The sequence below is a fragment of the Alosa alosa genome, chromosome 17 (assembly GCF_017589495.1).
Source record: "Alosa alosa isolate M-15738 ecotype Scorff River chromosome 17, AALO_Geno_1.1, whole genome shotgun sequence".
NCBI classification, from domain to species: domain Eukaryota; kingdom Metazoa; phylum Chordata; class Actinopteri; order Clupeiformes; family Clupeidae; genus Alosa; species Alosa alosa.
In genome coordinates this window covers 27,603,578-27,616,032 of record NC_063205.1, presented here as the reverse complement: position 1 = coordinate 27,616,032, position 12,455 = coordinate 27,603,578, and the positions used below count along the sequence as shown (strand labels likewise).

The window sequence follows — 12,455 nt, the reverse complement described above, 5'->3', positions numbered from 1 at the left end:
GTTAGACCTATTAGACAACATGTCAATTGTGCTGACGACCCAAATAAAATCTCCTGCGACCCACCCGTGGGTCGCGACTCAGTCTTTGGGAAACACATTAGGCTACTTTCAGCCAGCGCTGTAAGCGACTACGAACGCACCCTGTTTGCCAATGGGGCGACTCTCAATGATGGCTCCGCGGCCACGAGAGCAAGTGGGTAAGGACAGAGTCACGTTTGGCTCAAAAAAAGTCTCTGACCATGTCGCGATTGGCTACTTAATGCACTTTCACCGTGTGCGTCATTTACGTAAGAGGCATATAGCGCAGCAACTCTACCCTTGGTGGAGTGACGATCTAAAATCCGTGTAGACTCTGCCGTGAGGTGTCTGTTAGAAAATGTAATTACATCCCAGAGGAGCAGAGAGATGAGTGTTTTTGCTGATGTCAGCCTTGGTAGGTCAACGAGCTCAATGGCCGTGTGTCCCGTCCTGTCGCTGCAACCTACCCGGGCACTAGTGGATGAAAAGTTTCAGATAGTTGTGAGAAATTTACACCCAAAACAAGAGGTAACGCTTCACTCCTTACATCACTCCGAGGATAACGACTACTGGGAGGCGTTTGGTCATTATATCAGCGACGCAGATGGAACAGTTACAGGTAGACTAACTGGAAACGTTTACATAAAGTTACTGTAGCCTAGTCTACTTCCTGTCAAGCACCAGGAGCGTCAAATGAACAGTGATTGTTGGCAGCCTGGTATGGCAAGCCGTTTTAACTTTAAATAGCTAGGCAGGATGTTGCATGCAGACATGTAATTCAGTTCCTCCTAATCAAAAAAACATTTCAGATATATTATAATGGCATTCTTCCTATCCATAATTTCCATTTAAGATATCTACTACGTCATTCTTCCTAATACAAATGACATCACGTTTACCATTCATTTCAATGAGGCTTTCAATTTCAGATATCCATTTAGGTCATTCTTCCTATTCGCAATTGTCATTTCAGATATCTTATGCCTCATTCTTCCTAGTAGGCCTACAAACTCCTTTTTCTGATATCTGCAATTCAATTGTGACTAGACGTTAATATAATTCCAGATATCCAAAATGGACTACCTTTTCAGATATCCATATTTTGGATATACAAAATACATTTGTTGCTAGTAAAAAATAATTGGCATTATGACTGGTAAAATTGCCATTTTAGATATCTACAGTTACAATTATATCGGCCACGTTTGCTTTTAAAGCATTTGTATGTCTTCAATTCACTTTTAACTATAGGCCTACCATCAAAATTGTACAACCTGACAATTTGTACCCGTAAGAATATAATTTCAGATATTTGTAATTGATATTCTGACTAGTATGAACATAATTTTGACTCAAAATATTGCATTTTTCTGCATATGAACTACAAATAATTCATCCAAAACCGCAGTTTTGACACTTGCTGTAGTGCAGTTATTTTTTGGAAGGGATATGAATCTCAAGTGAGGGATGGCGGCTCTGTTTGTTTTTGAGCTCCTAAGGGGACAATGTTTTTTTGTTGTTGTTTGTTGTGCACAAGAAAATATCTAGCCATCACACAGAATTTTCTAGTGTGCATCAGAAACTTTAAAAATACACATATATTTTTCTCATGGTCCTTTTGGGGATTTCCATATTTTGGCGACTATAATCATTCCTCACCCCTTTTCTCATAGTTATGGAAGATGCCAGTAGAGGTGGGACCTATGTTGGAGTTGAACCCATGGGTCTCCTTTGGAGCTTGCAACCCGTTCCTGGTAGCAGACACGGACTCAGGTGGCGTAGCAGCAGTGCAGATCCGTTACATTTCAGACCCTTACATTTTTCACATGTTGTTAATGTTATTTTATTATTTATGGCAGACTCATCTGAAACTTCAGATTGACTCAATTCATTTGAATCTACTACGCCCAATGCTCCACAATCAATAGCAAAGCCAAAACGGATTTTCAGTCAGAAAAATGAGTGAGCTATTAGTTAGATATTTTCCCTAAATTGTTCAGCCCTAATAATGTACACAATGTAACTGTGAGAGTGAGACCTTATATAGACCCACAGTAGGGTGGGTTCCTTCTATTTCCTAATGATGTCCAATGAATTCAGTTAGGCACAGGTGGACTCATCCCAAAGACCATTGGTATAACTACGATGCACTAGAGCTCAGCTGCAAGTGACATAACTAAGGGTCTGAATGAGAGAAAAAAAATTTGAATCTATTTTAAGATGAGTCGTAAATGTAAAATGTGGAAAGCTCTCGAGGGTCTGACAACTCTGAAAGCACTGTATACATATATCTCACATTTCTGTGAGACATTTCCTGTCTGATTAGGTCATACTATGAATCTCTCTTTTTTAGGTTGCGAAAGAAAGACGTTCTGTCCCCTATGGTGCTGATAGTATCAGTGTTCAAAGGTCACATGACCCAGGGGTTCTCTGAAAAGGACTCCTTGGCCACGGTTGTCACGGAGAGATGGTACCTGGCGCCAGGTGTGCAGTGTGTGGACATCAGGGAACAAGGGGTCAAAGGCACACTTTTCATACCACCAGGTACAATCTCCCCATCTCTGTTTCTCTCTCCCTCTCTCTCTTTCTTTCTTTCTTTCTTTTTCTCTCTCTGCCTCTCTTTCACACACACACACACACACACACACCATGCTTAGAGTTGTTTTTTGATACACACATTATCAGGGAAGAAGCTCTTCATGAGGCTGATGGTGTGGGGGTTGAGACTCCTGTAACACCTGTCAAATTAGAGGAGAGATAAAAAATGTAAAATCCTCCGCATATAGGCGCCGGCATGAGTGTGCTGCTGTTGCTTGCCATGCATGTCAGTGCCGAAATGTTTAGCTGGCTACACTTGGATAAACAATGGATTTTATTGAGCAGTGCCGTCAAAATATAACTGAATGGTAATCTACACGGTGGCAGCGACACAGTTCGTGACTGGTGTGCGGGGTCGTATAGTCGAAAGTGGAGTGCGGAGCGCTTAAGCCCTGTGGGAGGCGTCTTGGATGATGCCCTTTGCTTATGAGGAAACCAGGATACTGTGTACCATGTACATTTACATTTAATCATTTAGCAGACACTTTTATCCAAAGTGACTTACATGCCAATTGCATTACAAGTGGCATTGTTCCTGGAGCAACTCGGGGTTAAGTGGAAGCCAAGAATTGAACCCACAACTTTTCAGGCTACTGCATGCTAGCCTAGCTCTTTAGCCATTACGCTGCCACCACCCTATACCTTATACCGGACAGCGGCTGGCTACATACATAGAATTTTATTGTAGGTAACCGGCATATTAATATCCATCAAGTATACAGAAATATTAATATCCAGGTTTCTCTGTGTTCATGTAAACACCATATCCTGTGCTGATAGAACTGTATTGTTGGTAACCTGGATACTAGAATCCATCACGTATACAAGGATATTAATGTCCAGGTTTCTCTGTGTTCATGTAAATGGCATATTCCGAATATGATCGAATTTGTGATAAGCCTTATAACCCGGATACTTAATCCATGTAAACACAGTTTATGGTGGGCACTTGTGTGTTTAAATGTGTGTGTGTGTGTGTGTGTGTGTGTGTGTGTGTGTGTGCAGGCCCAGGGCCCTTCCCTGCAGTGCTGGACATGTGGGGAGGGGGAGGGGGTCTGGTGGAGTACCGGGCGGCCCTCCTGGCCTCACATGGCTTTGTTGCCATGGCGCTGGAATACCTCAGTGCGGTCGAGCAGCAGCCATCTGAAGTTCAGACTGGATACTTTGAGGTGTGTGTGTGTGTGCGTGTGTCTGTGTGTGTGTGTGTGTGTGTGTGTGTGTGGTGTGTGTGGTGTGTGTCCATGTGTGTCCATGTGTGTTATTAGATTGTTCTATTCGTAGCGTAGTACACACATGCACATGTTGCTTAAGCCGAGGTGTCAGTAAGCCCCCATTCAGCACAGTGGTACATGCTAAATGGACTGCATTTGTATAGCTGCTTTCTCCCAAGCACTTGTACATCCTCTCAGTTCTCATTCACCCACAAGTTCACACACACAAATTCACACACTCACATTCACACAATTCACATTCACTCACCATTGAATAAGGCACATGTGTCTACACACATTTGTTAGTTTGTTTTGTGTCTGTGAGAGTGAGTTAGTCTTACCTCAACAAAAAGAGTAGAAAGTTTGTGTGAGTGCGTGTGTGTGTGTGAGTAACAAAGTCATGATATGTATTAATTCTTGTGTGTGTGTGTGCGTGCGCGTGTGCGCACGTGTGTGCGTGTGTGTGTGTGTGCATGTCCGTGTCCGTGCGTGCGTGTGTGTGCGCACGTGTGTGTGTGTGTGTGTGTATGTGTGTGTGTTTGTAGATGGCGTATAAGGTCCTGCAGACCCATCCTCAGGTGTGTGCAGACAGAGTGGCTGTGCTCGGTCTGTCCTTTGGGACTGCTGTTACCCTCACACTAGCAGCGTACTCTAAAACCGCACAGGTAAGTCCACGTCTGTCTGTCTATCTGTTTCTCTCTCTCTCTCTCACCTCTCATAAACAATACATTCACACTGACACACACACACTGACATACATGCAGGCACACACACACACCCAAGCACGTACTCGGCATAAAAAAGGCCCTGGACTTTCTTCCAAATAGGCCCACTACCATTCACGCGCACACATACACATTAGCTGTCTATCATGAGACAGTCTCACAGTACTGTGCCAGTGAAAGTATCACATTCAAAAACTAGTGAGTCAGATTTTATTATTTATTATTGATTAATGGTTATTATTTTGCCTCGTGCCTTCATTCATAGAAGTAGCCTAAACCAACAGGGACGTCATATACCGTTATGGTAAATCGGGGTCTATCAATAAATGGCCTTGAGTGTCTGATCATCTTTTTAAGACTAACAGAAAGCCTACAACTTGATCAAGTTGGTACACATTACATCTCATCAAAATGTGTCTGGACCTCAGGGCTGACAACTTTTAAAATCAGCTTGGAGTGAGATTTCTTTGAGAAGAAATGTGCATCAGGAGCATATCAATTTTGTGTTTCATTTTTTCTGTTTGCTACTGAAGCATGCTCAACATTTTACTATATGCAGCCTGGCAGCCTACTCAACTAATTTTAGTTTTGGGACTGCAGAATTACATTTTTTCAAATTCTGGTTGCTAAACACACCATCTTAACAAAGTTTGAGACAGACATAAACACTAAAGACTTGCCTGTCTTTTGTCTGACTCACGTCAACATTATCCCATCCATAGGCCTACCACATTACACTGCTTAAATGAAAACATATAGGCTACTGAACATGGACATCTCCATAGGTTACATTCACAATGAAGAAAACATTTAGCATACGTAGTTTCTGACGGAAATTACGTTTTGATGAACGGAGGGGCATATCCCTTATAGCCCATGTTCCACATTAATCGTAGACTATCACAGCAAGGACATGCAAAACATTTTTTTTCTGTATTCCGTCTCACACACACAGAGACAGAGACAGACACTGATACCGTAATTTTAAGTGAATTAAGAATGCTCATTTTCAACTGCTGATTTTTTTTACCTTTATTCAGGTGAATATTTAGCTTCAAATCTTTTTAGTTCCTTGTTGCCCTCATAGCTGGCTACGGGCCTGCTGACCTGCGTTAATGCACGCGTTTCGTTGTCAGCTACACTGAAGGAAACAAAGATGAAAGTTTAGCGTGATGAAAAAGGCATATGTGACATGAGGTAGTGAGATAGTAGTGAGACCCCGACACACATACACACACTCGGCTACGAGTTTATTTTCTCAGATGCTTTTAATGGAGTCTTAGGTACAATTGTTCAACATAGACACAGTACATGTTTGATTCTAAGGAAAGAGTTTAGCCATAAAATTCAGTATAACAAGCTAAAAGGTCATATTTACATTTACCTGTTGACAGATATGGAGGTGAAATGTATATTTACAATGTCAAAGATACTATTCAGTTATGCTCCCCATGTAAATAATGTGTGTTTCAGCCCCGGTGTTGTGTGTGCATCAGTGGTACGCATCTTTACCCACTCAACAAGTCTCATACCGAGATACTGCAGCAGATGAGCCGGTGAGGCTGTGTGTCTGTGTGTGTGTGTGTGTGTGTGTGTGTGTGTGTGTGTGTGTGTGTCAAAGACTCTCTTCGGTGACTTTTCAAGGCAGAGCAATTGAACATTTTCAGTGTCATGGCCAATATGTGTGTTCATGTGTGCGTGTGTGTGTGTCTGCAGGAATATTGCAAAGTGGCGCATTGATGAGAATAATCATGTAATCGGGAAAGATTCCATTCTACCAATTCCTTCTGAGCCAGACCGTAAAGTGGATGTAAGTGTGTTTGTTTGTTTGTATGTGTGTGTGTGTGCAGGAACATTGCAAAGGCACGCGTTGATGAGAATAATCATGTCATCGGGAAAGATACCATTATGCCCATTCCAACTGAGCCAGACCGTAAAGTGGATGTAAGTGCTTGTGTGTGTGTGTGTGTGTGTGTGTGTGTGTGTGTGTGTGTGTGTGTGTGTGTGTAAGAGTGCATGTAAGTGTGCATGATACATATACAGCTATGGAAAAAGTTAAGAGGCCACTGCAATTCATTCAAACAAATGAGTCGTCATATTCAAAATTAGGAGATCACTGCAAATTTGAATATGAAAGTGACATTCGAATGTCACTCAGCAACTGAAGGATGACATCAGAAAAAAAATGTGCAGTGGTCTCTTAACGTTTTCCAGAGCTATATTTGTGTGCCTGTGTGTGTGTTATGGACACCGTTTGAGTATCTCAACCTCGTGCTTGATGGGCATGTGTGAACATTGTCTTTGTGATGCTGTTTCTGTGTAGGTCAGCAAAGTGACACTCGTATCTCTGTACCTCTTTCTTATTATGAATATTCAGGTAGCATAGTTCATATTGATTGAGAGGCTAATGTAAAAGTGTCTGTGTGGTTGTATTTCGTAAATTTGTGTGTCTGACTATCTATCGTCATGTGTGTGTGTGTGTGTGTGTGTGTGTGTGTGTGTGTGTGTGTGTGTGTGTGTGCAGGTGGGCCGGATAAAGTGTCCTCTGCTGATTGTGATTGGTCAGGATGATCAGAACTGGGCTGTAGTGGAGTCCACTGAAGATGTGAGTCAATCTGCTGCAGCAATCTTTCTCTCTCCCACTCTTTCTTTTTCTCTCTCTCTCTCTCTCTATCTAGTTTTCTCTGTCTCTTGCTTTGACTCTCTCTCTCTCTCTCTCTCTTTCTGTGTAAACACTTTTTCATTCAGTTATAAATGTATTCTCACCAAATGCTTCACTCATGATAATAGTCTCTCAGATGTATTGTTGTTCAAGAGATGGACTTTACCTCTTTATGTGGGAATTTACCTCTTTATGCTGTGACCAGTTTGCAGACGAGGTACATATCCTGTATATGAGAGCTTTTAGTTAACTCACTTTTATCTTGTAACCTATTTCTTCACATTAATTCACATTTTACTGCTGCTATTAACTGCTGCTATTTACAGGGTCTTCCTATGTTCACTGCGTTAATTGTAATGTATGTGTTGTTGTATCTATCTCTTGTGAAATCTCATTTTTCTTTCATTCTAAATCTCTGATGTTTTATTTACTGGTTTGTTTGTTTGTATTATTACAACCTTTTTTTCTTTGTTTTCTCTCTATTATTGTGTTAAATGTTCCCAATGTAAAACACTTTGAGCTGTGTATAGATAGATGGATAGATAGATAGATAGATAGATAGATAGATAGATAGATAGATAGATAGATACTTTATTGATCCCCAGGGGAAATTCAAGGTCTCAGCAGCATACAGACAACACAAACACATTCTTTAACAGCAAAAAGAGTAATTAAAGTATATTAAAAACACAACTAAGCAATAAGGACAGTAGAAGATAAAGAATATGCTAAATATACTAAAATACAAATTATACTAACTAACACTTAATCTAAATCAATACTAAAAAATAGTATCCACATAGTGGTGATTAATCAATCAGAGGCGCTTGCAATGACTGAGGCAGGGACTGAGCCTGTGATTCTCTGTGCATAGTAAGGTAAGGTAAGGTGCTCTGTGTGAATGAGTGTCATGGTGATAGTGCAAATGAGTAAGTCCAGCAGTGCAACAATGCAGAAATAAAGTAAAGTCTATATATCTATATATTTAACTATTTTAAGAAAAGGTATAAGTGTGGCCACAGTTCGGCTGTGGCATGGAGGGAGGGGTTATGCATATGTGCTAATGTGCTAACATAGCACGCAAACAATGAGGCAGAAAGACAGTGGTAAAAGTGGCTAGTGGACAGACAGTATCCAAACATGGAGGGGGTGAAGAGGCAGACAGACTATGCAGAGAAGTCTATCTCTCCTCTTCCCTTAAGTGAGGCATTGAACAGTTCAATGGCCCTGGGGACAAATGACTTTCTCAGTCTGTCTGTTGTGCAAGGCAGTGAGCAAAGTCTCCAGCTGATCAGGCTCTTCTGCTTAACAATAGTGCTGTGGAGTGGGTGACACTCATTGTCCAAGATGTTGATCAGTTTGTTCAGGGTCCTTTTGTCAGATAGTGAAGTGATGCACTCCAGTTCAGCTCCTACTACAGAGCCAGCTTTCCTTACCAGCCTGTCATTTCGCCCCGCATCCTTCTTCCTTGTGCTTCCTCCCCAACATACTACTGCATAGAAGAGGACGCTGGCAACAACAGACTGGTAGAACATCCTGAGGAGCTTGCTGCACACATTGAAGGACCGCAGCCTCCTCAGGAAGTACAGCCTGCTCTGTCCTTTCTTGTAGAGTGCATCAGTGTTGGCTGACCAGTCCAGTTTATTGTCCAGGTGGAGACCCAGATACTTGTAGGTGCTTACTACCTCCACAGAGGAGAGCGGGCATGAAAGGTGCTATACAAATGAAGCTTATTATTATTATTATTATTATTATTATTATTATTATTATTATCATTATTATAATCCGGTGTAAATGAACTCAGAGTAAGTGGTAAACCTCCTACAACAAGAGCCCTATGGCATTGTTTTGTTAGGAGAATGAAGCCATATAGCTCTTCTGTTAGGAAGTTTACCACTTACTCTGAGTTAACTTACCCAGGTTTGTCACTAAACCGTGTACCCCAAAAATGTAACAGTGTTGTGAGTACAAAAGTAACAAATGTGAGTAAATGAGTGTGTGTGTGTGTGTGTGTGTGTGTGTGTGTGTATGTATGTCTGTTTTAGTGTCGGGCAAAGATCAGCCTATAACATTTCAACCAAATTCACATAATCTTTCGTTTTTGTGTGTGTGTGTGTGTGGACACAGATAGAGCAGATGATGGAGCGGGCAGGGAATCGCCACCTCCTGACGGTGTTGTCGTATCCAGACGCAGGTCACCTGATCGAGCCGCCTTACACACCTCATGTCCGCTTCAGCAATTTTATCACACAACACAGCAGGGAAAAGGGTACGTACACAACCATGTACACACACACACACACACCTCACATCCGCCTCAACAACCATGTACATACGCACACACACACACACACACACACACACACACACACACACACACACACACACCTCACATCCGCCTCAACAACCATGTACATACATACACACACGCACACACCTCACATCCGCCTCAACAACCATGTACATACACACACGCACACACCTCACATCCGCCTCAACAACCATGTACACACACACACACACACACACATTTTAACCATTTATATATGTCCACATGAAGAAAATGGTACACAAATATTAAGAATGCAGTACAAATATTAAGAATGCAGTACAATACATACGCAAACCCATGGACCAGTAGCATGCACCAGACACACACACACACACACACACACCTCACATCCGCCTCAACAATCATGTACATACACACACAAGCTGCATTCAGACTTACGTGTAAGACCGGAGGTTCTGTGGATGTTAAACGGTTGGGCCGTATATCTGAACAACATAAACGGTCATTTGGAAGTTCAAACTTATATTAGCCGGCTGTTCTACTGCTCCCCTCCTAGTATTTCCGACGGACATTATGTAAATGAGCTCATGTCTGAACGAAGCGAAGATTCTGATTCATGTGAGTGTTCAACCACGTTCAACCTGTTCAACCACACAGAGATTCTGTTCATGTGCATCGGTGACCGTATAAATGTCAGCATGTTGGCATCATATCTGAATCACCCAAAGGGTCAGACCTCCATTTGACAAAGCTCCGCATATACTCCGGAGGTTATATCTGATAGCAGCTACACACACCTCACATCCGCCTCAACAACTTCATCAACACTTCAACAACACACCTCATCACACAACACAACAGGGAGAAAGGCACACACACACACACACACACCCTTCCTAACCTGTCTGTTGTGTTGCAGTGTTGATGCTGTGGGGGGGTCAGATGAAGCCTCATGCACACGCCCAGGAGGACTCATGGGAGAAGATCCTCCTCTTCCTCCAGAAACACCTTTACCAAGACTTACCACCAGCAGCCAAACTCTGAACACACACACACACACACACACACACACACACACACACACACACACTCTACCAGGACTTACCACCAGCAACCAAACTCTGATAACACACACACACACACACACACACACACACACTCTACCAGGACTTACCACCAGCAACCAAACTCTGATAACACACACACACACACACACTAGGTCATTAGGACAAAGATCTATGAGGACCAGTTATTAAAATCTATAACAAATGTATAGAACTTAACTGGCAGCAGCCAGTCTACTCAGAAATGCACTGCACTGGTGTTTACACAGATTTGTATTTTCCCAGATTCAAAGAGCTGTAATCACAGCACGTTCTGACCTCACTGCGTGCCACAATAACATGTTATCTTATTAATTTATTATAAGATACTGTGAATGCATGATAAAGCCTTTGTGTCTGTAATGACTATGGAAGATCAAGGCTCCTAATTAAAATAGTGTGCAAAGTGCAAAGCCAGTCAACAAGCAAAGCTTTGTGCATGAAAGACAGCTATTGTGTGGCATGTGGGCAAAGAGTATAGGTACTTCTACTCTCTTTGATATGGGAGCATTGAGCTGACTTATCAATGTTTGCGCATCATTGACTTGCCTTTGGTATTAAATGAGCAAATTGATTTGCGTGGTTATTAAATTAGCTTTAGTTAGACTTAAGACTTTGCACTTTGCACATCATTCAATTGAGGGCCCCATGTGTGTTTATATACAGTAGGATATGTCTGGTTATCAGAGGAATGGGCATTGCTGCATACATTTTACTTTTAAGACTTTGCTCATCACTCAGATCAGTGTCCTAAGTGTCTCTATCCTAGTCGAGGAGTGGGCATTGCTGCTAGCCTGGGTGAACCCAGAGGAACCTGTAGAGGAACAAATTCATATTTACAATCAGGTTTGCCTGGGTTCACCCAGGTGGCATTGCTGCATAACAGTTCTGTGATAGTCCGGAAGATTCACACTGCCATAGATGTAATATGTTTCTGAAATCTTATCCTGATGACTTTGTTGATCTGAATGTTATTCTTAATTTTTTGTAAGTCGCTTTGGATAAAAGCGTCTGCTTAATGAATATAAACATAAATGATGTACATCTGAGCCATAGCTGTTTATCTTGCATTCATTTCTTGAATCCTGGCCCTATCCATTAAAGACCACAAGGGGGCAACATATCATACAAATTAGTCCTTGGGTACTCTGTACTGATTACTTGATGATATACCTCAGTCCACTCCTCTTGCGGAAAGGTGGCATTTGGGTTCTTTATCATACATAAGATGTATGCATTAAACATACAGTTACTCTAATCCAGTGGTTCTCAAAGTGTGAGGCAGGCCCCACTAGTGGGGAGCCACGTCAGATGGGGTGCGATGAACAGGAGGATCTATAATAATGCCTTTCTTTTTTTGAAAACATAGGAGTCATAAACAGACCGACATATGAATTAAAAATAGCATCTAATCCGGCGGACCGAGACAGGAAATGCAACCAAAATGATCAGATATGATCAGTAGTAAACACCTTTGTGTTTCAGACACTGTACTGACTCCGGAAGTTACAAATAAACATAAAGGCTCCCACACACACATGAACAGTACCAGCCAATCAACAAGTTGCTTCAGGACCTTGGAAGGGAGTGATGTAATTTGATTGGCTGTTGAAAGAGTTGAACTGTCAACAATCTTGCCAAAATCAAAGGCAGAGCCTATCAATGTACAGTGCGTGTATGTGTGGCCTGGTCGCCTACTTCTGGAAAGCAGACCTGAACTGCAGTTATTTTCCATAATGAACTATAATCTGATATGTTCTGCATGAAGGTCACACGTGAATATCATAATTTCTCCCCAACTACTCTGTGTGTGTGTGTGCGTGCGCTTATGTGCGTGTGTGTGTG

At 41.9% G+C, this 12,455-nt stretch overlaps 1 protein-coding gene across 2 annotated transcripts; it reads left to right on the top strand.

Annotated features, from left to right (window-relative positions):
* Positions 1-239: 239 nt before the first annotated feature.
* Positions 240-11,659, top strand: LOC125310418 (peroxisomal succinyl-coenzyme A thioesterase-like). Of its 2 annotated transcripts, none has more exons than XM_048267808.1 (10): positions 240-637; positions 1,692-1,791; positions 2,372-2,562; positions 3,622-3,785; positions 4,373-4,492; positions 6,026-6,108; positions 6,403-6,496; positions 7,077-7,157; positions 9,342-9,483; positions 10,427-11,659. In XM_048267808.1, exons 1-10 carry the CDS (start codon positions 406-408, stop codon positions 10,549-10,551), a joined length of 1,332 nt encoding a protein of 443 aa, XP_048123765.1. In that variant the 5' UTR covers positions 240-405; the 3' UTR covers positions 10,552-11,659. The 2 variants fall into 2 exon arrangements, with proteins under 2 accessions (XP_048123765.1, XP_048123766.1); XM_048267809.1 differs by lacking the exon at positions 6,403-6,496 and adding an exon at positions 6,269-6,362.
* Positions 11,660-12,455: the final 796 nt, after the last annotated feature.

Excerpts from the sequence above, each read along its gene's own strand:
- LOC125310418 (XM_048267808.1), top strand. The coding sequence starts at position 406 with ATGAGTGTTTTTGCTGATGTCAGCCTTGGTAGGTCAACGAGCTCAATG. Across the intron at positions 2,563-3,621 it reads CACACTTTTCATACCACCAG|GCCCAGGGCCCTTCCCTGCA; the intron begins GTACAATCTCCC and ends GTGTGTGTGCAG. Across the intron at positions 3,786-4,372 it reads TTCAGACTGGATACTTTGAG|ATGGCGTATAAGGTCCTGCA; the intron begins GTGTGTGTGTGT and ends GTGTGTTTGTAG.